The following is a 26,944-nucleotide window of genomic DNA, read 5'->3' as shown; positions in this document are numbered from 1 at the left end:
GTTCAGATTATGGGAAGCTGTGTATAAGAAATATGCTTAATTGTTCATAGTAACATATATAGACAGGTGTTTATTTTAGTAGTATTTGCGGGGGAGAAAGACTAGAAATAGTTGGGCTATGCCCTGGTATCAGGAAATGTTTTAAAGTAAAAACTAATACATATTAACACTTCATAAGAAAAAAAAATTCCACAAAGAGCAGACATTATTTAGCCAGCTTGGTGTAATGTTCATAATATTTCTCAGTTCCAAAATGTATTGAGGATACTTTAATAAACAGTTTTGTTGTGAACTCATTAATTTGAATAATTATTAATTGCAAACACACCCAAATGTAAGTTCAAGGTACAACAACAACAACAAAAAACAAAAGTTAACATTTAATTTACTGTTCTGATTGTTAGTCCATTTATTTCTATGGGTAATCAAGTTGAACATCATATGTCTGTTTTTTCAACGAGTAAAAATCATCTCATGTTTACATCGGTGACATATTTCTTCTAAATTAAAAATTTTTTTTCTACCAAATTTTTTAGGCCTTGCCTGATGCTACCCTGTCTGTGAGGTTTTTGTTAATTATTCATCTTTAAGTTATCACTATCTCTTTTGAACTATAACATATTTTTCTGTATTTTTATCTCATCATTTTCCATAATATTAATAGTAATAATACTTTTTTGTGCTTTAAATCATACATTATACACTGCTTTATTTGCTTTACATATATTATCAGATTTCTCATATTAGCCCATAATAAGGTAGACATTACTATCCTGATTTTACATTGAAGAAACTAAAATATTTAGAGGTTAAGTAAATTACTCAAGGTCACAAAGGTAAGATTAAAGTTTAGGTTTCAAATTCAGGTATGTTTGCTACAAAACCTTGTCACTGTGTTAGACTGCCTCTTAAGTGAGTAAGGTAAATGAAATAAATGCTTTGTATGTTTAAAAGAAATTTTGTTATAAAGGAAAGGAAATAATCAATGAATTAATGAAATGTTCAAATTACAGACTTTAAAGTAAATACAGATTTAGTTTTATACTAGTCATAAGGTAATTCAGTGTTAGTAGTTAATACCATTAAATATAATGTGATAATCAGCTAGCGAAAAAGAAAAAAATTAAAGTTCACGGTTATTTGCTACATATATATATATATAAATTTTAAGTTAGAATTATACCATTTGTTATATCATTTATGCCATGTACAAATGAATGAAAATTTCACTTTTTTTCTTTCTAGAATTCTGGAGGTGGAAATGGAGTTGATCTTTCAGTGCTAAATGAGGCTCGCAATATGGTGTCAGATCTTCTGATTGATCCAAGCCTTCCACCACAAGTCATTTCCTCTCTACGGAGTATCAGTAGCTTAATGGGTGCTTTCTCAGGTTCCTGTAGGCCAAAGATTAATCCTCTCACACCATTTCCTGGATTTTACCCCTGCTCTGAAATAGAGGACCCAGCTGAGAAAGGGGATAGAAAACTTAACAAGGTCGAAATACAGTAATCATCCAACCCTATTTATCAAATTTAATGATATTTTCAAATTAACTGCTCCTTTAAATTCTTTATAAAATACAATTTTCGTTTCAAGTACCAGACATAATATTGAGCTGCTTGGGATGTTAGAGGCAATTATAAGCTCAAATAATTATAGTTGCGTATTCAGTTTTTATTTTAAATACATTGCTGTGATTAGCACTTATAATTTGAATGGTAACAACTATGTATTATTATTCTTGTTAAGAAGTAGAGAACAGCAAGCAAATTTTGTTCCAGGCTTATACAACAAACTAGTAGTCAGATCATGTTATTGCTCTATTTTATTCTTTAGCATCTGGGAATTGTTCTTGTTGAGCCAAGAAGAAATGGTCATTATCATATTCATTTTACGAATTACATAGCATTATTTTAAAATGATTTTTATGTTTTTTGAACCGTGTTTTCCCCCCTTTTACACCTACTGAAGATTACTGTAGCCCAGTAGGCATTGATTTTTATATCATTAGAATAGAGGATTAATTTCTCTTTAAAATATTTCAAAATAGGATTTTCTTTAGAAAATAATAAATACTGTTCTAAATGGGTATGCATTATTCTTGTTCAGGGTGCTTTTACTTGTTTTATTTGACTATTATCAGTATCTTTGCCAATAGCTAAAATCATAAAACTTTAAAACTAGAAACATTTTAGAAATTATTTTACTCAACCATTTTATTCCAGATAAGGAAACTAACCAAGAGAAGACGAAATTTATTTCAGTTAATTTTGTCAATTGTAATAATGCTTATAGAACTTAGAAATAGGTAAATATCGTTTTTGTAGGGATTTTGATCATCAGTTAATTTTATCAGTTGTCAGCATTAGGGTTTAGAAATGTTGACAAGTTAAGCAAACCCAATTAGAGGAAAAGGATTTCAGAAGTATTGATCACAATCTGGATCATAGTTGTGTGATGGTTTTTTTTTTAAAGTTTATACAGTAGCACCTACATTAGTCAAAACCCAATTAATTAGTATTTAGTTATATGACTTCTTTTTAGCACTCTATCTTATAAGAAAGAGGTTAATCACAAGCATTCAGAGGGCATAGCAATAAACCATAAATAAAATAACTTTAATGTATTCTTGAGTTAGTTTTCACTCTATATGTTACTCTTCCTTTGCATTTTCTATTGATATTTGATACTCAGGATAGTAATTTTTAAAAATAGTAATTCTTAAAATTTTTAATCAGAAATCATATTGATATCAGTATTTAGTGTGTAGAAAAGTGTACTGGTACATTTTAGGAACATTTTAAACATAATATTAATTAAACAGGATGCCTAAATGCCTCATTTCCTGAGCATTGTAGTTAATCAAGGTTATTTTGGGTTCTGGAATCTACTGATAGAGTAAGTCATATAAGAACCAGGAAGTAACCCTTATTCCTTTTCTTTGTGTTCTTTAAACTCCTTATTAGAGTTCTATATCGAATTTGTCTCTGCTTTTGGAAAAGCATATAAAAAGCCTGTTGTTACTTCAGAAAAGGGCAAAGGCATTTACTGAAAAAACAATAGGCAAAAGGGAAAAGGAACAGATAATATAACTATCTTATACACATTAAGAACAAAGAAAGATCATATGAACCTAAATGACAGTCAACAAGGATATTAACATAAAGGACTTTTTCACTGCTGGTCTAATTAACTATTAACCTTTACAAAATCAGTGTCCTTGGGAAAACTGAAATATAAGACAGATACTTATCTCTGAGATTGTTGCAGTGTCTGCTGATAGGGGAAATTCATAAGCAGCAGAAACTATTATGTAAATCTCAGTAAAACACTTATTTATAATGGTCAAAAATGGAATATGGTTAATTGAACATTTGGGTTAGTTGAGAATATTTTTTAAAATTAGGGCAAAATATTAATGCTAAAGGTGTTCTGTATTTAACTCAGTCATTTATTCAAACTCAGAATCCTGCAGTTTCTCCTGATTAACAGCTGAGTAAATTCTATAGCACTGTATTGAAAATATAAAAAATTTAGAATATAGGGCTGATCATCCCTGATCCTAAGATTGTCCTCTGAAGTTGATTTTCAGGGTAGATCTTTCATATCCACTTTTTAAATTGCCAATTGTTTCTTATGAAACAAGTAGTAAAATGTACAAAAGAAAAAGAATCTAGCTTAAATTATAGAGTTCAGACATATTTTTTAATAGGAGGAAGAGGAATAGAATAACAAAATACAGTGTGAAATTTGGAGTAAATTGACAGATTTTCAGAATAAAATGTTTCTTTTTTCTCTGTACATGTTAAAAATATACTTCGTATTGATACTTTCATGTGCCATCACTAATATTACATATATAGCATATTAAAGAGTGACATTTTTAACCATTGTTAAATTATTCAACAGGGACTAAATAGGAATAGTTTGCCAACTCCACAGCTGAGGAGGAGCTCAGGAACTTCAGGATTGCTGCCTGTTGAACAGTCTTCAAGGTAGGATCGTAATAATGGCAAAAGGCCTCACCAAGAATTTGGCATTTCAAGGTAAAATCTGCAGAGCATTTTAAGAAACTTGAATCGAATGCATCTACTTTGTTTCTGTCAATAATGTTTCAAATAGTTCTGGAAGCAGAAAGGAATGGTTGAAGTATTTTATGTATAGAACAACATGTGTAGTAATAATATGGTAAAATAGAGAAACTGATTATTAAAAAGAAGCTAATGTGTCTTATCCTAAAACTTTGATAGGCTGGGTACAAAATGTGCTGGATCCCTGAGAACATGAGATAGTTTAGGGAAATTAGGATCAACTCAGGACTGGGTGCTGGGGAACTTTTTAAATCGATAGAAGTGGCCATTACAGGGTTAGCCACCAATCCCATGAATAGTATCCAAAAGTAGGTCTGCAGAATTACTGACTTCTGAAAAGAGGAGCATGTTTCCAAGGCTCCTCACAGTTGTTAGGATTAAGGTAACCAGACTTTCAAATCCTGTTCCTGCTGGAGGTTGAGACAACTAATATATTCTATATTCTGTTGAGGATTTACTTGGAACTGAACAATGCTAATCTTATAAATGAAAGGCATCAGTAACTTTAAGTAAATGAGGCTGGAAAAATGCAGGAGCTGAAATCTCCTGAATCTAAATATATACATTTACCCTGATAACAAAGGATTTAATAATACAGTACTTTGTCTTTTAAAAGCCAGGAAGGATACCGATCCTTGTGTGAGTTTGTCATAAGTTTTTCTTTACTCAGCTTTCTAATTATGTTAATATAATATTGGAATTGGCACAAATTCTGTGTTAACCACTTTCTGGTATTACTGAGCATGTTTTATACTTTTGAGCTGTATAGTTTCACATTTGAAACAGTAGATGGCAGGATTGGATCATAGCTATTTGTTAAAATTTATGTTAACAGATAATCAGGTGATTATAATTTTCTAGATTCTTAGGTGGTTTATTAATTTGAATCTTGTATAATATAGTCAAGCAGGTGAACTCCTTTTTGTAAAAGAAAAATTGAATGAAGTGATGTCTAAAACAGGAATGGATTGAAGTATGAAGAGTACTGTACAGGAAAATGAGCATTGGTCCAAAATTTGCCATGGCCTGAACATCATAGTCTTTTTTTTTTTTTTTTTTGTAAAGGAAGCAGGATATAGGGAAGTGAATGATGTTAGGAACAGAAAATGTAACAGTATTTCTTAACTATGGGTAGCATTATCTTGAGAATATAGTTGGGTTTTAAAAGGAATGATAAAAATGTTTTATATAACCTTTCATACTGATGTAACAGCAATGCATTTGCAGTTAAAGAAACATTTGATACATTGAGTTAAGGTCATTTTTATCCTGCTGCCTCAGATAATTGATTAAAATAGAAGCATAGTCCAGAGAAAACTAATCTTTAACTCTGAAAAGTGTTTATTATATAAAGCTAAATGTAGGTAGATTCTATATAGTGACTTAACTCTCATTAAAACAAAATTTATGCCTCATAAAATATTTAGAAATTTGGAGAATAAATTAATTGGTGGTATTATGTACGTCTATTTTAAAGAGACCAGGCTAGATGTATCTTTTCTAGTTTGCAGAAGCTGGAGCCTCTTGGTAATAAATGTCTGTGTGTACTTTGCACATAGGTGGGTTATGATGGGAATATATGAAACATTTACAACCACTATTCCTTTTCAGATTCAAGTCTCTGGATCAGTGCTGTCTAATAGAAATTTTTGCAATGATGGAAATAGTTTATATCTGCACTGTCTAATATGGTACTCCCTAGCTACATGTGACTGTTAATCATTTGAAATGTGTCTAGCATGACTAAGGAACTGAATTTTAAATGTGATTTAATTCTTACTAATTTCATTCAGATATAAAGAGCCATATGTGACTGTTTTGTAGATATATGTGACATCCATATTAGTGCAGCTGTAGATCTTTAATGCGTAGTGATCTTTTGTTCAGGAATCTTTAGACTTTAGTAGCACAAAACTAATAGACTTATGACTCTGAAATCATCTTGACTTTATATTATAGTACTCCAGAATCGAGAGCTCATATCCTTGATTTTGAGTCTTGAGCTTTGGATTCTGATCACAGTTTGCCTGACTTGATTTCAACATGATTCCAGTGTTGAACCTCTCATTTCCTGAGCCTATGACTGAACCCAGATTTCTCATCATTCCAGCTGCTTTTTCATCTGTTACTATTGTTCTGCCCTTATTTCCCGGCACAATGCTGCCATCCTCTAGTGGAGTGGTTGCTTACAAAATTGATTTACTTAGACTTGGTATTATCTTTGCATCCTGTTACCTTATTCTACAGATAACAGTTGTCAGATATCTGTCTGCATTATCTTTTATTCTCTATTCCTTCTTCTCCTTTATCACTGTGCCTATACTATTTTATGCTTTCATTACTACTTACTTGGGCTATTGACTTAGCCTCTTAATTCCGGTTTCCATTATCCTTCTTGACTTTATTAATCTTCTCCCTTACACTAGAAATCTTCCTTAAATAAAACTGTGATTGCAGTTGTCCCTGGTTATCCCTGGGGAATTGGTTCCAGGCCCCTCCCCTTCCCATGGGTACAAAAATCCATGGATGCTTGAGTCCTTTATATAAAATGGTGTAGTATTTACATATACTCTCTACACATCCTTTCATATACTTTAAATCACCTCCAGATTATTTATAATACCTAAGGCAATGTAAATGCTATGTAAAGAGTTGTTATACTCTATTTTTTATTTGTATTTTTTATTACTGTGTTTTTTTTCCTTGAATATTTTTGATTTGGGGTTGGTTAAATCTGTGGATGTAGAAACCTCACATACAGAGAGCTGACTGTATATAGTTTTTCTAGTCATTGCATTTTTGGACTCTTTACCAGTCCTATAGAATAACGCCCTAATTCCTAGTGTAGAATGTGAAACCCAATTATACCTCATGACAAGCTGCAGCCCTTACTTGGAAAAAGTAAATGAACTAACATAGATGAGCAGTCTTTCAAATAATGAGAATGGAAAAATGATATGGAAAGCTTTCTAGGTAAAAACAATAGACATGTAACTTGTTTAAGACTCTTCCTTGATGTTTTCTGATAATTTTGTTCTTAGTTTAACACCGTTTGAAAATTAAGCTAAATTATGTTTCAAAATAACTAAAATACAAACAATGAAATATATATAAGGTATTTGGATAAAAAGTAATACCCTATTTGTGTAAAGAATAATATAGGATTTAATTTTGCTTTTATTCATGCTTTGCCTAGAGAAAAAAGTTAAGTATTATAACCCTGGGAGCTATGATAAAAATAATCAGAAGAAAGAAAACCACAGGGAAGAAGAGTTAGTCCCCGATTGAACAGCGACTCTGTTCTTATTGTTAAGAGTTTATTATTGTTCATCTGTTAGAGGACTTGAGATTTTACTAATTAAGGAGGCCATTCCTTTACAACACCAAAGTATGTTTCCAACATCACCTTCCTCTGCTCTTCTGAAATTCTAGTCAAGCTGAACTATTTGATCTTCTCTCTGTCCATCTGTGCACCGTTTTAATTTAAAAAGCTATTTAACTGGAATAGATCTCAGCTTCAGTTCTGTATATCCTTAGTTGGGCTCATAAATCACCTTATAAGGATAACACCTGGAGGTCCTTCTCCCTTCTCCAAGGAGAAGTACTCTTTTCTTCCTCTGAATTTGCATAACACCTTCTCTTACAGCACTTTTCACATTCTACTTTGTGTCAGCCATTACTACTCCTCTAAAGCCTATTTAATTTCTATAAAGAGTTTGAGATTGCATTAAAATGAATCTTTGAAGACAAATGGCTGCTTAACAAGTGTCCTGCAGAGGTATGGTATCCATATGAGATTATGACCCTTAATCTTGCCTTCTGCTTAAGTTTCAGATCTGGGATGAGATTTCTCTGGTTAGAAAGTTCCAGGAAAGGTTCTTTTCTGGATTTGCTGATGATTAAATTACCCATCTCTGAGTTCTAGTTTTAGTACAGGTTGAATATCCCTTATCTGAAAGTCTTGGAACCAGAAGTGTTTCAGATTTCAGGTTTTGGTATATTTGCCTATGCATAATGTGGTATCTTGGGGATACAACCCAGTATTCATTTATATTTCATATATACATAGCCTGAAGGTAATTTTATATAATATTTTAAATAATTTTATGCATGAAACAAAGTTTTGACTGTATTTTAACTGTGACCCATCTCATGTGGTCAAGTGTGGAGTTTTCCATTTGCAGAGTCATGTTTATACTCAAGAAATTTTGAATTTTGGAGCATTTTGGATTTGGGATGTTCAACCTATACTTAGAGTTAAAAGAAGACTGAGCTGCTGTTTTTGAACTGAGTGATGGGACCCAGCCTTCTCTGAGGTCAAACAGCACATATCCCGGGCTCACAGGTCACTCCTTTTGAACAGGTTTTCCCTGGGGAAAAAAATAGGCAAGTTGTGTTCAATTACCCTGTGGGCTATCAACTATAGTTACTTCCTACACTAAAGAGACTTGCTTTTAAACCTATGAGTCACCATTTATCTTCGCCGCTGCTGTGTAATCAAATCTAATAACTTGTTGCCTGGCAATAGTATGTACCCTAAATTCTGTGCCTTATAATTTATCAGAGACTTACACTAAGGTTATATTAGCAAACTTGACCCTATTTGAACCCCGGCAATTCAAGAGGGCTAATTGTGTCATCCTACTCAGCTTCTTAAGAGAATAACTCTGTAAATTTAGACATCTACAGTTATCAAGTTTATACAACTGCATTGAAACTGAGTTGGTACAGACCTTGTTAAGGTAATTTGTATTGACTGTCTAGAAGTCAGCTCTTAAAATATAGCTTAGCTCAGGGACCATAAATTTTGACGTCTCTTGTTCGTTTGCTTTTGACAACTCATTCCCAAGTGAGTAGAAAAAGAAAAACAAACTCAATTTCTTCCACCATACTCTGACAGCACATTTCTGATACCAGATGTGTGGGGATTTCTCCCCACCAGCAAGCAAGCGAGCAAGCAAGCAAGCAAACAATTCTGTAGTAGACATAAGCTAGGTGTCCTATAATTCAATTATTTCTTTTTCTTTTCTTTTCTTTTTTTTTTTTTTTTTTTTGTGAGACAGAATCTCACTCTGTTGCCCAGGCTGGAGTGCAGTGGCATGATCTCTGTCCACTGCAATCTCTGCCTCCTGGGTTCAAGCAATTCTTCCCCAACCTCCTGAGTAGTTGGGACTACAGGCACATGCCACCACGCCCAGCTAATTTTTGTATTTTTAGTAGAGACAGGGTTTCACCATGTTGGCCAGGCTGGTCTCAAACTCCTGACCTCAGGTGATCCGCCTGCCTCGGCCTCCCAAAGTGCTGGGATTACAGGCATGAGACACCATGCCCATCCTAATTCCATTATTTCTGACACCATCTACCTGGAGATGGCGTAAGATCATACTGGTTAAGGACTCAGTCCCACGAGACTGATCTCCACTTCTGATGCCAATAGCAAGCCTCAGGTTATTTTGCCTGTGCTTCTGACCAACCTGCTGTAAATTGGGATTCCCACAGCCCCCTCCCTGGGTTCAGGTAATTTGCTAGAGCAGCTCACAGAACTCGGAAGCATGTTTACTGGTTTATTACAAAGAATATTTTAAAGGATATAAATCAACAGCCAGATGAGGAGATACAAAGGACAGGTCTGGAAGGGGCCTGAGTACAGGAGCTTCTTCTGCCCCTGTGGAGTTGGAGTATACCACCCTCCTTGCTTGTGGACATGTTCTTGTTCACTTTCCTGGAAGCCCCCACGTGTTTGGCTATTCACAAGCTCCTCAGACCCAGTCCTTTCTGGATTTTTATAGGAGCTTCATTTTATAGGCATGATTGAGTAAATCATTGGCCATTGGTGAGCAATTTAAGCTTTAGTCCCTCTCCTCTGGAGGTTGGGAGTCAGCCCCCATCCTCTAATCCTGTCTTGGTCTTTCAAGTGACTAGCCTCCATCCTGAAGCTACCTAGGAGCTGCCAGCCGTCAGTCAACTCATTAGCATACAAAAAGACACTTTGGAGATCCTCAGGAGTTTAGGAGTTGTATGCTAGGAAACAGGGACTGGACTAAAACCAAATATGTATTTCACAATATCATACCAAGTCTGACTTTAATCACCTTCCTACCAACTATTAGTAGTCATTGGAACTACTCGTCTGCTTGTCTTCTGCTTTCTTCGTATTGATTTATGTAATTTCATTGAGGTGTGTATTTATCTGGTGCTGGGCCAGGACATGATGGGAAGATTCGGGAACTAATCTGAGAACCTATCATTTGACCTGTAACTCTTAATTCTAAATAGCTAAATGAATGTATGATATACTGAAATTATTGAAAGACCCTGGATCAAGGTAGAAGACAGTGGAGCAGTGCTGTGGTGCCATTCTGAAAGGAGAAATCTCTCTTTGTCTTGACTATTAATCATAGAATCAGGGAGTGGACTTTGGTAGAATACACAGATTTTTCTCCTTTTTTTTTGTTTTTTATTTTAAACTAGAAGCTTTTAGAATGTGTTTGTATACTGTGAATGATACGGACAAGAAGAATATGTTTATGAGATTTAATTTTGTTTGCATGTCTAAGTGTTTGAAAACTCAGTTCATTATCTTAGTATTATTATTATTATTATCATCATTATACTTTAAGTTCTGGGGTACATGTGCAGAATGTGCAGTTTTGTTACATAGGTATACACTTGCCATGGTGGTTCGCTGCACCCATCAACCCATCACCTACATTAGATATTTCTCCTAATGCTATCCCTCCTCTAGTCCCCCACCCCCCGACAGGCCCTGGTGTGTGATGTTCCCCTCCCTGTGTCCATGTGTTCTCATTGTTCAGTTCCCACTTATGAGTGAGAACATGTGGTGTTTGGTTTTCTGTTCTTGTGATAGTTTGCTGAGAATGATGGTTTCCAGCTTCATTCATGTCCCTGCAAAGGACATGAACTCTTCCTTTTTTATGGCTGCATAGTATTCCGTGGTGTGTATGTGCCATATTTTCTTTATCCAGTCTATCATTGATGGACACTTCGGTTGGTTCCATGTCATTGCTATTGTGAATAGTGCCGCAATAAATATACATGTGCATGTGTTTTTATAGTAGAATGATTCATAATCCTTTGGGTATATACCCAGTAATGGGATTGGTGGGTCAAGTGGTATTTCTTGTTCTAGATCCTTGAAGAATCGCCACACTGTCTTCCACAATGGTTGAACTAATTTACACTCCCACCAACAGTGTAAAAGTATTCCTATTTTTCCACATCCTCTGCAGCATCTGTTGTTTCCTGACTTTTTAATGATCGCCATTCTAACTGGCATGAGATGGTATCTCATCATGGTTTTGATTTACATTTCTGTAAGGACCAGTGATAATGAGCATTTTTTCATATGTTTGTTGGTTGCATAAATGTCTTCTTTTGAGAAGTGTCTGTTGATATCTTTTGCCCACTTTTTGATGGGGTTATATTTTTCTTGTAAATTTGTTAAAGTTCTTTGTAGATTCTGGACATTAGACCTTTGTCAGATAGATAGAGTGCAAAAATTTTCTCCTATTCTGTAGGTTGCCTGTTCACTCTGATGGATGGTAGTTTCTTCTGCTGTGCAGAAGCTCTTTAATTAGATTGCATTGGTCAATGTTGGCTTTTGTTGCCATTGCTTTTGGTGTTTTAGACATGAAGTCTTTGCCCATGCCTATGTCCTGAATGGTATTGCCTAGGTTTTCTTCTAAGATTTTTGTGGTTTTAGGTCTTATGTTTAAGTCTTTAATCCATCTTCAGTTAATTTTTGTATAAGGTGTAAGAAAGGGGTCCAGTTTCAGTTTTCTGCATATGGCTAGCCAGTTTTCCCAACACCATTTATTAAATAGGGAATCCTTTCCCCATTGCTTGTTGTGTCAGGTTTGTCAAAGATCAGATGGTTGTAGATGTGTGGTGTTATTTCTGAGGCCTCTGTTCTATTCCATTGGTCTATATATCTGTTTGGTACCAGTACCAGAGGAAAGAACAGGCAGTAATGATTGCTGTTCTGCAGCCTCTCCTGGTGACACCCAGGCAAACAGCGTGTTTTGGTTGCTGTAGCCTTGCAGTATAGTTTGAAGTCAGGTAGCGTGATGCCTCCAGCTTTGTTCTTTTTGCTTAGGATTGTCTTGGCTGTGAGGGATCTTTTTTGGTTCCATGTGAAATTTAAAGTAGTTTTTTCGAATTCTGTGAAGAAAGTCAATGGTAGCTTGTTGGGGATAGCACTGAATCTATATATCACTTTGAGCAGTATGGCCATTTTTGCGATATTGATTCTTCCTATCCATGAGCATGGAAGGTTTTTTCATTTGTTTGTGTCCTCTCTTAATTCCTTGAGCAGTAGTTTGTAGTTCTCCTTGAAGAGGTCCTTCACAACCCTTCTAAGTTGGATTCCTAGGTATTTTATTCTCTTTATAACAATTGTGAATGGGAGTTCACTCATGATTTGGCTCTCTTGTTTGTCTGTTTCTGTTGTATAGGAATGCTTGTGATTTTTGCATATTGATTTTGTATCCTGAGACTTTTCTGAAGTTGCTTATCAGCTTATGGAGATTTGGGGCTGAGACAATGGGGTTTTATAAATATTGAATCATGTCATCTGCAAACAGAGACAATTTGACTTCCTCTCTTCTTAATTGAATACCGCTTATTTCTTTCAATTGCCTGATTGCCCTGACCAGAACTTCCAATACCATGATGAATAGGAGTGGTGAGAGAGGGCATCCTTGTCTTGTGCTAATTTTCAGAAGGAATGCTTCCAGTTTTTGCCCGTTCAGTATGATATTGCTTATGGGTTTGTCATAAATAGCTCTAATTATTTTGAGATACATTCCATTGATACCTAGTTCATTGAGAGTTTTTAGCTTGAAGGGGTGTTGAATTTTGTCAAAGGCCTTTTGTGCATCTATTGAGATAATCATGTGGTTTTTGTCATTGGTTCTGTTTATGTGATGGATTACACTTATTGATTTGTGTATGTTGAACCAGCCTTGCATCGCAGGGATGAAGCCTACTTGATCGTGGTGGGTAAGCTTTTTGATGTGCTGCTGGATTCTGTTTGCCAGTATTTTATTGAGGATTTTCACATCGATATTCACCAGGGATATTGGCTTGAAATTTTCTTTTTTTGTTGTGTCTCTTCCAGGTTTTGGTATCAGGATGATGTAGGCTTCATAAAATGAGTTAGGGAAGATTTCCTCTTTTTCTATTGAGTGGAATAGTTTCAGAATGAATGGTACTAGCTCCTCTTTGTACCTGTGGTAGAATTCAGCTGTGAATCTGTCTGATCCTGGACTTTTTTTGGTTGGTAGGCTATTAATTCCTGCCTCCATTTCAGAACTTGTTATTGGTCAGTTCAGGGATTCGATTTCTTCCTGGTTTAGACTTGGGATGGTGTGTGTGTCCAGGAATTTATCCATTTCTTCTAGATTTTTTAGTTTATTTGTGTAGAGGTGTTTATAGTATTCTCTGATGGTAGTTTGTATTTCTGTGGGATCAGTGGTGATATCCCCTATATCATTTTTTATTGTGTCTATTTGATTCTTTTCTTATTCTTCCTTATTAGCCTGGCTAGTGGTCAATATATTTTGTTGATCTTTTGAAAAAAAACAGCTCCTGAATTCATTGATTTTTTGAAGGGTTTTTCGTGTCTCTATCTCCTTCAGTTCTGCTCTGATCTTAGTTATTTCTTGCCTTCTGCTAGCTTTTGAATTTGTTTGCTCTTGCTTCTCTTGTTCTTTTCATTGTGACATTAGGGTGTCAATTTTAGATCTTTCCTGCTTTCTCTTATGGGCATTTAGTCCTATAAATTTCCCTTTACGTACTGCCTTAAATGTGTCCCAGAGATTCTGGTATGTTTTGTCTTTGTTCTCATTGGTTTCAAAGAACATCTTTATTTCTGCCTTCATTTTGTTATTTACCCAGTAGTCATTCAGGAGCAGGTTGTTCACTTTCCATGTCATTGTGTGGTTTCGAGTGAGTTTCCTAATCCTGAATTCTAATTTGATTGCACTGTGGTCTGAGAGACTGTTTGTTATGATTTCTGTTCTTTTGCCTTTGCTGAGGAGTATTTTACTTCCAATTATGTGGTCAATCTTAGAATAAGTGCAATGAGGTGCTGAGAAGAATGTATATTCTGTTGATATGGTGTGGAGAGTTCTGTAGATGTCTGTTAGGTCCACTTGGTCCAGAGCTGAGTTCAAGTCCTGAATATCCTTGTTAATTTTCTGTCTCATTGATCTGTCTAATATTGACAGTGGGGTGTTAAAGTCTCCCACTATTATTGTGTGGGAGTCTAAGTCTCTTTGTAGGTCTCTAAGAACTTGCTTTATGAATCTGGGTACTCTTGTATTGGGTACATATATATTTAGGATGGTTAGCTCTTTTGCATCGATCCATTTACCATTATGTAATGCACTTCTTCGTCTCTTTTGATCTTTGTTCGTTTAAAGTCTTTTTTATCAGAGATTAGGATTGCAACTCCTGTCTTTTTTTTTTTCCATTTGCTTGGTAAATATTCCTCCCTTGCTTTATTTTGAGCCTGATGTGTCTTTACAGGTGAGATGGGTCTCCTGAATACAGCACACTGATGGGTCTTGACTCTTTATCCAATTTGTCAGTCTGTGTATTTCAATTGAGGCATTTAGCCCATTTACGTTTAAAGTTAATATGTGTGAATTTGATGCTGTCATTATGATTCTAGCTGGTTGTTTTGCCCTTTAGTTGATGCAGTTTCTTAGTAGTGTCGATGGTCTTTACAATTTGGTATGTTTTTGCAGTGGCTGGTACTGGTTGTTCCTTTCCATGTATAGTGCTTCCTTAAGGAGCTCTTGTAAGGCAGGCCTGGTGGTGACAAAATCTCTCAGCCTTTGCTTGTCTGTAAAGGATTTTATTTCTCCTTCACTTATGAAGCTTAGTTTGGCCGGATATGAAATTCTGGGTTTAAAATTCTTTTCTTTTGGTGGATCTCGAGGTCAGGAGTTCGAGTCCAGCCTGACCAACATGGTGAAACCCTGTCTCTAATAAACATACAAAAGTTAGCCGGGTGTGGTGGTGCACGCCTGTAATCACAACTACTGAGGAGGCTGAGGCAGGAGAATTGCTTGAACCTGGGAGGCGGACGTGGCAGTGAGCTGAGATTGTGCCACTGCATTCCAGCCTGGGTGACAGAGAGAGACTCCATGTCAAAAAAGAATATTGGCCCTCATTCCATTCTGGCTTGTAGGATTTCTGCTGAGAGATCCACTGTTAGTCTGATGGGCTTCCCTTTGTGAGTAACCTGAGCTTTCTCTCTGGCTGCCCTTCACATTTTTTCCTTCATTTCAACTTCGGTGAATCTGACAATTATGTGTCTTGGGGTTGCTCTTCTCAAGGAGTATCATTATGGTATTCTCTGTATTTCCTGAATTTGAATGTTGACCTGTCTTGTTAGGTTGGGGACGTTCTCTTGGATAATATCCTGAAGAGTGTTTTCCAACTTGGCTCCATTCCCCCTGTCACTTTCAGGTACATCAATCAAACGCAGATTTGGTATTTTCACATAGTCCCATATATCTCGGAGACTTGGTTTGTTCTTTTTTTTTTTTTTTTTGAGACGGAGTCTTGCTCTGTCGCCCAGGCTGGAGTGCAGTGGCGCAATCTCGGCTCACTGCAAGCTCCGCCTCCCGGGTTCACGCCATTCTCCTGCCTCAGCCTCTCCGAGTAGCTGGGACTACAGGCGCCCGCCACCACGCCCGGCTAATTTTTTGTATTTTTAGTAGAGACGGGGTTTCACCGTGGTCTCGATCTCCTGACCTCATGATCCGCCCGCCTCCGCCTCCCAAAGTGCTGGGATTACAAACGTGAGCCACCGCGCCCGGCCTGTTCTTTTTTATTCTTTTATTTATTTATTTATTTTTCTCCGATGTTATGTTTTTTATTTTTTTTTTTAATTATACTTTAGGTTTTAGGGTACATGTGCACAGTGTGCAGGTTTGTTACATATGTATCCATGTGCCATGTTGGTTTGCTGCACCCATTAACTTGTCATTTAGCATTAGGTATATCTCCTAATTCTGTCCCTCCCCACTCCCCCCACCCCACAACAGTCCCCGGAGTGTGATGTTCCCCTTCCTGTGTCCATGAGTTCTCATTGTTCAATTCCCACCTATGAGTGAGAACATGCGGTGTTTGGTTTTTTGTCCTTGCGATAGTTTACTGAGAATGATGGTTTCCAGCTTCATCCATGTCCCTACAAAGGACATGAACTCATCATTTTTTATGGCTGCATAGTATTCCATGGTGTATATGTGCCACATTTTCTTAATCCAGTCTATCGTTGTTGGACATTTGGGTTGGTTCCAACTCTGCTATTGTGAATAGTGCCGCAATAAACATACGTGTGCATGTGTCTTTATAGCAGCATGATTTATAGTCCTTTGGGTATATACCCAGTAATGGGATGGCTGGGTCAAATGGTATTTCTAGTTCCAGATCCCTGAGGAATCGCCACACTGACTTCCACAATGGTTGAACTAGTTTACAGTCCCACCAACAGTGTAAAAGTGTTCCTGTTTCTCCACATCCTCTCCAGCACCTGTTGTTTCCTGACTTTTTAATGATGGCCATTCTAACTGGTGTGAGATGGTATCTCACAATGGTTTTGATTTGCATTTCTCTGATGGCCAGTGATGATGAGCATTTTTTCATATGTTTTTTGGCTGCATAAATGTCTTCTTTTGAGAAGTGTCTGTTCATGTCCTTCGCCCACTTTTTGATGGGGTTGTTTTTTTCTTGTAAATTTGTTTGAGTTCATTGTAGATTCTGGATATTAGCCCTTTGTCAGATGAGTAGGTTGCAAAAATTTTCTCCCATTCTGTAGGTTGCCTGTTCACCCTGATGGTAGTTTCTTTTGCTGTGCAGAAGCTCTTTAGTTTAAATAGATCCCATTTGTCAATGTTGGCTTTTGTTGCCATTGCTTTTGGTGTTTTAGACATGAAGTCCTTGCCCAAGCCTATGTCCTGAATGGTATTGCCTAGGTTTTCTTGTAGGATTTTAACGGTATTAGGTCTAACATTTAAGTCTTTAATCCATCTTGAATTAATTTTTGTATAAGGTGTAAGGAAGGGATCCAGTTTCAGCTTTCTACATATGGCTAGCCAGTTTTCCCAGCACCATTTATTAAATAGGGAATCCTTTCCCCTTTGCTTGTTTTTGTCAGGTTTGTCAAAGATCAGATAGTTGTAGATATGCGACATTATTTCTTTTTTTTTTTTTGAGACGGAGTCTCGCTCTGTCGCCCAGGCTGGAGTGCAGTGGCGCAATCTCGGCTCACTGCAAGCTCCGCCTCCCGGGTTCACGCCATTCTCCTGCCTCAGCCTCTCCGAGTAGCTGCGACTACAGGCGCCCGCCACCACGCCCGGCTAATTTTTTGTATTTTTTAGTAGAGACGGGGTTTCACCGTGGTCTCGATCTCCTGACCTCGTGATCCGCCCGCCTCGGCCTCCCAAAGTGCTGGGATTACAAGCGTGAGCCACCGCGCCCGGCCGATATGCGACATTATTTCTGAGGGCTCTGTTCTGTTCCATTGATCTATGTCTCTGTTGTGGTACCAGTACCATGCTGTTTTGGTTACTGTAGCCTTGTGGTATAGTTTGAAGTCAGGTAGCGTGATGCCTCCAGCTTTGTTCTTTTGGCTAGGATTGACTTGGCGATGCGGGCTCTTTTTTGGTTCCATATGAACTTGAAAGTAGTTTTTTCCAATTCTGTGAAGAAAGTCATTGGTAGCTTCATGGGGATGGCATTGAATCTATAAATTACCTTGGTCAGTATGGCCATTTTCACGATATTGATTCTTCCAACCCATGAGCATGGAATGTTCTTCCATTTGTTTGTATCCTCTTTTATTTCATTGAGCAGTAGTTTGTAGTTCTCCTTGAAGAGGTCTTTCACATCCCTTGTAAGTTGGATTCCTAGGTATTTTATTCTCTTTGAAGCAGTTGTGAATGGGAGTTCACTCATGATTTGGCTCTCTGTCTGTGATTGGTGTACAAGAATGCTTGTGATTTTTTTCTCTAATCTTCTTGCTTTATTTTATCAAGTTGATCTTCAATCTCTGATACCCTTTCTTCCACTTGATCAATTAGGCTATTGATACTTGTGTATGCCTCATGAAGTTCTCGTGCTGTGTTTTTCAGCTCCGTCAGGTTATTTATTTTCTTCTCTACCCTGATTATTCTAGTTAGCAATTCGTCTGACCTTTTTTCAAGGTTCTTACCTTCCTTGCATTGGGTTAGAACATGCTCCTTTAGCTCGGATTAGTTGGTTATTACCCACCTTCTTGAAGCGTACTTCTGTCAGTTCATCAAACTCATTCTCTGTGCGGTTTTATTCCCCTGCTGGTGAGGAGTTGTGATTATTTGGAGAAGAGGCATTGTGTTTTTTGGAATTTTCAGCCTTTTTGTGCTGGTTTCTCCCCATCTTTGTGGATTTATCTACTTTTGGTCTTTGACGTTCGTGACCTTCGGATGGGGTCTTTGAGTGGATGTGCTATTGCTTTCTGTTGTTAGTTTTCCTTCTCACAGTCAGGCCCCTTTGCTTCCAGGCTGCTGCAGTTTGCTGGAGGTCCACTCCAAACCCTGTTTGCCTGGGTGTCACCAGGAGAGGCTGCAGAGCAGCCATCATTACTGCCTGTTCTTTCCTCTGGAAGCTTTGTCCCAGAGGGACACCTGCCAGATGCCAGCCAGAGCTCTCCTGTATGGGGTGTCTGTCGGCCCCTACTGGGAGGTGTCTTCCAGTCAGGATACATGGGGGTTAGGGACCCACTTGAGGAGGCAGTCTGACCCTTAGCAGAGTTTGAACACTGTGCTGAGAGGTCCGCTGCTCTGTTCAGAGCCATTAGGCAGGGATGGTTAAGTCTGCTGAAGCTGCACCCGTAGCCACCCCTTCCCCAACGTGGTCTGTCCCAGGGAGATTGGGGTTTTATCTGTAAGTCCCTGACTGGGGCTGCTGCCTTTTTTTCAGAGATGCCCTGCCCAGAGAGGAGAAATCTGGCAGTCTGGCCTCAGTGGCCTTGCTGAACTGCAGTGGGGTCCACCCAGTTCAAACTTTTGGGCTGCTTTGTTTATACTGTGAGGGTAAAACGCCTACTCAAGCCTCAGTAATGGCAGATGCCCCTCCTCCCACCAAGCTTGAGCATCCCAGGTGGATCTCAGACAGCTGCTGTGCTGGCAGTGAGAATTTCAAGCCAGTGGATCTTAGTTTGCTGGGCTCTGTGGGGGTGAGATCTGCTGAGCCAGACCACTTGGCTCCCTGGCTTTAGCCCCCTTTCTGGGGGAGTGTAGGGTTCTGTCTTGCTGGCGTTCCAGGCGCCCCTGTGGTATGGAAAAAACAATACAACAACAACAAAAAAACTCTTGCAACTAGTTTGGTGTCTGCCTAAATGGCCGCCCAGTTTTTTGCTTGAAACCCAGGCACCGGAGGGAATCTCTTGGTCTGCGGATTGCGAAGACTGTGGGAAAAGCGTAGTATCTAGGCTGGAATGCACTGTTCCTCATGGCATAGTCCCTCAGCTTCCCTTGGATAGGGGAGAAAATTCCCCAACCTCTTGCCCTTCCCAAGTGAGGTGATGCCCCACCCTGCTTCCGCTCACCGTCTTTGGGCTGCACCCACTGTCTTACCAGTCCCAGTGAGATGAACCAGGTACCTCAGTTGGAAATGCAGAGATCACCCACCTTCTGCATCATTCTTGCTGAGAGCTGCAGACTAGAGCTCTTTCTGTTCAACCATCTTGCCCGGGAACACACAGATTTTTCTATTTGAATGTTGCCCTGGGTGGTACTGTTACTCTTCTTTTCCAGTCTTTGCCACTCCACATGTAGGCAATTGCCAGTATGAAATAATCAAAAGGATAGGAGTCCAGCTTAAAAGAGTTTGTTCAAACACAAAGCTGTGGATGCCCATCCAGGAAACACAGACTTCAAAGAAATAGGGTCAGTGCTTCAAAGTTGAAAAGTTAAGATCATATTTGTATCGGCAGAAAACAAAGATATTTAGCAGAATAGCATTTTCCACGCAAAGTTGGCTTCTGAGTTACAGCAATTTTATTAGTTACAGCTTGTTTGTTTTCTTTTTCCAATTTAAAAGAATATATTTAACATTCCATCTTAGAAAATGTGTCTTTGTGTAAGAGAAGAAAAAGGGAAGTTAATCTATAATGAAGATCGACGGTAAAGAGGGAAGGAGTCTTCTCTGACATCCTTTAGTTTTTTGCAACATTTAGCAAAGCAATGTAAGTTAGGGGAAAAAAGAAACTAATCTGTAATCAGGGAAATCAAGGTTATGTCTGCCTAGGTTACAGCTGCCTGTTAGTGACTGAGGTCCCAAAATCATATTCCTTTAAGGCTCAGAATAAAAGTTCCAAAAGTTTGGTTTTGAATTACTTATTTTTACACAATGAAAATATGAAGAATGACTGAGCATTGACAGGGAGATGAGTTCATTGGGTGATGAGTTCATTGGGTGGTATTATTTGCTTACTGCTTGTTTTTTGCCTACACTAATAAAAGTTGTCAATACCTGTGAGGACAGGGAACAGAAAAAAATTAAAAACTATACTTTAGTCCAGTAGTTCTCAGTGAGGTCACTGGATCAGAAACTCCATCATATAAGAACTTATTAGAAGTGTGGGTTATCTGTCCCCACCCAAGACTTAGTGAATCAGAAACCTTGGGGATGAGACCAGCAGCCTGTGTTTTAAGAAACCTTCAAAGTAATTGTGATAACCTACTTTAGCCGAGGGATCGGCAATTTACAGCCTATGGACCTAATCTGGTCTATCACCTGTTTTTCTGTAAGTAAAATTTTATTGAAACAAAACCATACCCATTTGTTTATTTTAGTTTATGGATGCTTTTGTGCTACATCGGCAGAGTTGAGTAGTTGCAATAGAGGACATATAGCCAAAAGTATTTACCATCTGGTTCTTTACAGAAAAAGTTTGCTGACTTCTGCTTTAGGCCTTAGGCACTAGAGGCCCAAACTCTGAATTCATGAGAATATATTTGCTAATTAAATTGAGAACCATGAGGAAAAAAGATGAAACTTTTCCTGGTTTTTAAAAATTTTAACCTGTTATTTTTCCCTTTTAGTCAAGGATGCTATCTAAATGGGCCTTTTAATTCAAATCTACTGACTATCCCGAAGCAAAGGTCGTCTTCTGTATCACTGACTCACCATGTAGGTCTCAGAAGAGCTGGTAAGAAATCATTCTTTATGACTCAAATATGGGGGTTCTCAAAGTATATGGTAGTGTAAACACTTTTCATCACACATTTATAGCTAATTTTGAATATAATTTCATGTGTTATAAGTTAACATGACTTAGCAGTTTGGGTTGGCTACTAATTGACTGTTTGCTAATTCTTTCAGTAAAGTTTTAGAACATCTACTCTGTACCAGGTACTTTGCTAAGCAGTAGGGATTCAGAGATAAAATATGTAACTATTTAACTAACCTGAGTGGTTGCAGACCCAGGACAAGGGAAAATCTTCAAGAAAGAGTATTTTTTTTTTCGTAGAATGATAATTATGGAGAAAAAAATTTACTTCATCCTGGAAAAACATTATCATAGGAAATTTTTTAATTAAAAGATTATAGAATGATTAAAAACTCTTGGATGCAAGATATTTTAATAAATACAACATAGGAATAGCAAAGCAATAATGATATTCTGCTTTTAAAGTACATTATGGCTGATATTACATAGGTACAATTTTGTGATTGGAATATACAATTACAAAATTCTTTTATACACAATAACCTGTAAAGCATGTGAAGAGATCAGAAAATATTATTGATAATCAAGAAAAGCAGGCACTAGAAAAAGATCTACATATGATATTGATGCTGTATTTTACAATCTTTAAAATAACAATGATGTTTAAAAGGAAATAGAAGGAATAATGGCTGAAATGAATGGATACTTCGAGTAGAGAACTAGAACACATAGAAAAGAAATGGACAGTCTAGAACTGAGAAATGCACTTGATTAAATTAAAAGCTTTTTCAATGGTTTAAGAATGGATTGGATACAACAGAATACAAAAGTAGTGAACTTGAAGACAGAGAAATAGAAAATACTCAAACCGAAGCACAGAGAAAGAAAAATACGTAAATAACAGAACAAAGTTTAAGAGACATATGGAACACAGAAGTTCTAACATATGTGTGACTGAAGTTCCAGAAGGAATGGAGAGAAACAAAAGGACAGAATAATTTCGCAAAACTAATAAAAGAAAGCAAACAACAAATTCATAAAGTGCAGTGAGCCTCAAGCAAGATAAATAGAAGAAAATCACAGCTAGATGTATGAATCAAGCCTCCAAATTATAAAGAAAAAAGTTTCAAAAGCAACCAAGCAAGGTTGTTTTTATTTTTCAAGGAACAACAATAATAATACTGACAGTGACTTGTTAACAGCAACTGTGAACTCCAAAGACAATAGAATATTTGAAAAAGTGTGGAAAGAATAAAACTTGACAACATAGGATTCTTTATCCAATGAAGAAATATTCTTGAAAAATTAAATTGGAATAAAAATTTTTTTTAGTATCCTCCTTCCCCTGCAACAGTAACTGTGGTGATGGGTATGTTAATTGATTTGATTGTCATAATCATTTCACAGTAAAAATGTAAATCAAGTCATTATGTTTACACCTTGAATACATGTAGTTTTTGTCCATCATACCTCAGTAAATCTGGAAAAAATCTTTTAGTAAATCAGATGAGAAGTAGAAAAATGTACATTTTTTTCAAAAAAACAAAAGCTGAAAGAATTTGTAGATGGCAGACCTGTGCTACTAAGACTCAGTAAAGGAAGTTTCTTAGGCAGGAGGAAAATTATCCAGACTGAAGCATGGAACTGCAAGAACAAACCAAAAGCACTGGTAAGGCTAAATAGATGGGTGAGGATTAAAAAATGTTGATGGGTCAAAAAGTGGGCAAAGGATATGAATAGACACTTCTCAAAAGAAGACATTTATGCAGCCAACAGACATATGAAAAAAATGCTCATTATCACTGGTCATCAGAGAAATGCAAATCAAAACCACAATGGGATAACATCTCATGCCAGTTAGAATGGCAATCACTAAAAAGTCAGGAAACAACAGATGCTGGAGAGGATGTGGAGAAATAGGAAGGCTTTTACACTGTTGGTGGGACTGTAAATTAGTTCAACCATTGTGGAAGACAGTGTGGCAATTCCTCAAGGATCTAGAACAAGAAATACCATTTGACCCAGCCATCCCATTACTGGGTATATACGCAAAGGATTATAAATCATGCAGCTGGGCGTGGTGGTGCATGCCTGTAATCCCAGCACTTTGGGAGGCCAAGGCGGGCGGATCACGAGGTCAGGAGATCAAGACCATGGTGAAACCCTGTCTCTACTAAAAATACAAAAAAAAAAAATTAGCTGGGCGTGGTGGTGGGCGCCTGTAGTTGCAGCTACTCGGGAGGCTGAGGCAGGAGAATGGTGTGAACCTGGAAGGCGGAGCTTGCAGTGAGCCGAGATTGCGCCACTGCACTCCAGCCTGGGCGACAGAGCGAGACTCTGTCTCAAAAAAAAAAAAAAAAATCATGCTAGTATAAAGACACATGCACACGTATGTTTATTGTGGCACTGTTCACAATAGCAAAGACTTGGAACCAACCCAAATGTCCATCAATAATAGACTGAATAAAGAAAATGTGGCACATATACACCATGGAATACTATGCAGCCATAAAAAAGGATGAGTTAATGTCCTCTGCAGGAACATGGATGAAGCTGGAAACCATCATTCTCAGCAAACCATCACAAGAACAGAAAACACCGCATGTTCTCACTCATAAGTGGGAGTTGAACAATGAGAACACATGGACACAGGGAAGGGAACATCACACACTGGGACCAGTCCGAGGGTGGGGGGCTGGGGGAGGGATAGCATTAGGAGAAATACCTAATGTATATGACGAGTTGATGCATGCAGCAAACCACCATGGCACGTGTATACCTATGTAGCAAACCTGCATGTTGTGCACATGTACCCTAGAACTTAAAGTATAATAATAATAAAAAAATTGATGAGTAAACACAATAATAACTTTCTTTTAGCATTTATGAAATACGTAAAAGTCAAATATATGATAACAATAGCATAAAGGGTAGTCAAGGGGTAAATGGAATTAAATTTGTCGTAAGGTACTAGCAATGCTTGAAAAACAGTAAAAAGTTCTAATTGAAGAGAAACTAATATTCAAAGATGAACATTGTAATATCCAGGGGGCCAATTAAAAGACCAGTAGAAAAAGATATAACTAAAAAGCTTATAAAGAGGTAAAATATCATGATTAAAAAAAAGCTTGAATAATTCAAAAGAATCTGAGAAAAGAAAAGCAAATACAGAAGAAACACAAAAAATAAATAGCAGCATGGTGGATTAAACACACTTTATTACATTAAATATACACCTTTGGAGTAGAGGAAGGGATCTGACTAGAGTTGTCAATATATTATCTGAAATGTCAAGTTTTCAACAAAAATTGGACTTTACACTCAAATTAAAAGACAAAGGTTAGGCTGAGCACTGTGACTCACACTTGTAATCCCAGCACTTTGGGAGGCTCAGATGGGTGGATCACCTGAGGTCAGGAGTTTGAGACCAACCTGGCCAACATGGTGAAACCCCATCTCTACAAAATTCAAAAATACAAAATACAAAAATTAGCCAGACGTAGTGGTGGGCGCCTGTAATCCCAGCTACTCGGGAGATTGAGGCACGAGAATCACTGGAACCTGGGAGACAGAGATTGCGGTGAGCCGAGATTGTGCCACTGCACTTGAGCCTGGGCGACAAAGTGAGATTTCGTCTCAAAAAAAAAAAAAAAAAAGTAATCTTCTGACTGTTCATTGGTTGATGTCCAAATTATACTGATCCCCCCAGGGATGACTTCTAGGAAACCATGCTTAAAAATATAAACAAAAACTTAAGAGAAAAAGCTAACAGAGAACTAAGTAACTACACATTGCAGGAGAAACAGAATCTACACAATTAGTTCAGGTAAGTCACTAAACAAATAATCAGAAAGAAGAAAACAAACACAAAACCGGCAACATAATAAACCTTTGGTGTTGGAAGGATCTGATATCAAAGCTGTTACAGTATTTTATGTAAAATGTACAATTTTCAACAAAAATATATGAAACATGCAAAGATACAAGAAATTTTTGACATGTACCCAAGGAAAAGGTAACCAACAGAAATTATCCCTGAAGTGGATTGGATTTTGGACTTAGTATAAAACAAAATTGTAACATTGTTTTAATAATTATAAAGTAAGGCTACTTTTACTCAATATTGGATTAGAGGTTCTAGCCAGGGCAATTAGGTAAGAAGGAATAAAAGGAAAAAGTAAAACTGTATTTGCAGATGGCATGAGCTTGTATATATAAAATCCTAAGAAATTCACTGAAACCTATTATCACCAATAAATAAGTTTATCAATGTGGCAGGATATACAAAATCAATTTTATTTCTATATGCTAACATTAAGGAATCCAAAACTCAGGTTACAAAAAGATTTCCATTTACAGTTAGCATTAAAAAATCTTTGAAATAAATTTAGCAAAATAGTACAAGAGTTTTACAATGAAAACTATAAAATATTGTTGAAATTAAAGAAGACCTAAATATATTGGAAGACATGCCACGTTTAAGGATCAGAAGACTTAATATTATTAAGATGGTAATATTCTTTGAATTGCACTAGATTTGATACAATCCTTATCAAAATTTCAGCTTTGCCAAAATTGACAGTCTGATGCTAAAATTCGTATAGAAACGCAAGAGTCCCAGAATAGCCAAAACAGTTCTTTAATAAAAAAGAAGAAAAAATATGAGGACTCCCACTTTCAAATTTTAAAACTTAATACCAGGCTACAGTAATTTAGATAGTATGGTACTGGCATAGAGCTATTTCTATTCAGTAAAATTCAATTTGGCAGTTTCTCAAATTTTAAACACGAAGTTACCATATGACCCAGAAATTCTACTTCTTGATATATATCCAAGAGAAGTGAAACCGTAGGTCCACACAAAACCTTGTGCATAAATGTGTATAGCAGCATTATTCATAATAGCCAAAATTAGAAACAACCTAAATGGCTATCAATAAATGGTTAAACAAAACGTGGCTTAACCATACAGTAGAATATTTTTTGTCACAAAATGAAATGGAGTAGTATTCATATGCTACTGAAAACATGCTAAGTTAAATAAGGCATCACAAAAGACTACAAATTGTACAAATCTACTCATATAAAATGTCTAAAATGGACAGATCTATAGGTAGACAAAGTATATTAGTGGTTGCTATGGTTTTAACACTTGTGTACCTTCAAAATTCACATGTTGAAACCTAATCCCCAGTGAAACAGTATGAAGAGATGGGGCCTTTTGGAGATGACTAGGCATGAGGTTGGAGCCTTTGTGAATGAGATTAGTGCCCTTATAAAAGAGGTCTGAGGGAGCTAGCTATCCTGTCAGCCATGTGAGGATACAGTGAAAAAAATACCATCTGTGAGGCAGAAACTGAGCCCTCATCAGACATCAAGTCTGCTGGCACCTTGGTCTTGGACTTCCCAGCCTCCAAAACTGTGAGCAGCCAATTTCTGTTGTTTACAAATTACCCAAACTAAAGTATTTTTTTATAGCAGCTTGAATGAACTAAGACAGTGGTCACCTGTGACTATGGGTAGGAGGGACAGGAATAGGGAATGACTGCTAATGGGTCTAGGGTTTCTTTTTGAGTTTATGGAAATACTGCAGAATTAGATAGTG

At 37.1% G+C, this 26,944-nt stretch overlaps 1 protein-coding gene across 2 annotated transcripts in view; it reads left to right on the top strand.

Moving 5' to 3' along the window:
- The window catches only part of PDE3B (phosphodiesterase 3B), a 229,276-nt gene that overhangs the window by 147,388 nt on the left and 54,944 nt on the right, over nt 1–26,944 (top strand). For both annotated transcript variants that reach the window (XM_032166536.2, XM_032166535.2), the window contains exons 3-5: nt 1,246–1,494; nt 3,910–3,995; nt 21,212–21,318. In XM_032166536.2, the coding sequence (XP_032022427.1) occupies nt 1,246–1,494; nt 3,910–3,995; nt 21,212–21,318 (442 nt within the window). The remainder of the gene's footprint in view (nt 1–1,245; nt 1,495–3,909; nt 3,996–21,211; nt 21,319–26,944) is intronic.

This window comes from Hylobates moloch, unplaced genomic scaffold (genome assembly GCF_009828535.3).
Source record: "Hylobates moloch isolate HMO894 unplaced genomic scaffold, HMol_V3 SCAFFOLD_11, whole genome shotgun sequence".
Lineage (NCBI taxonomy): Eukaryota > Metazoa > Chordata > Mammalia > Primates > Hylobatidae > Hylobates > Hylobates moloch.
This window is presented reverse-complemented; position numbering and strand designations above follow the sequence as displayed.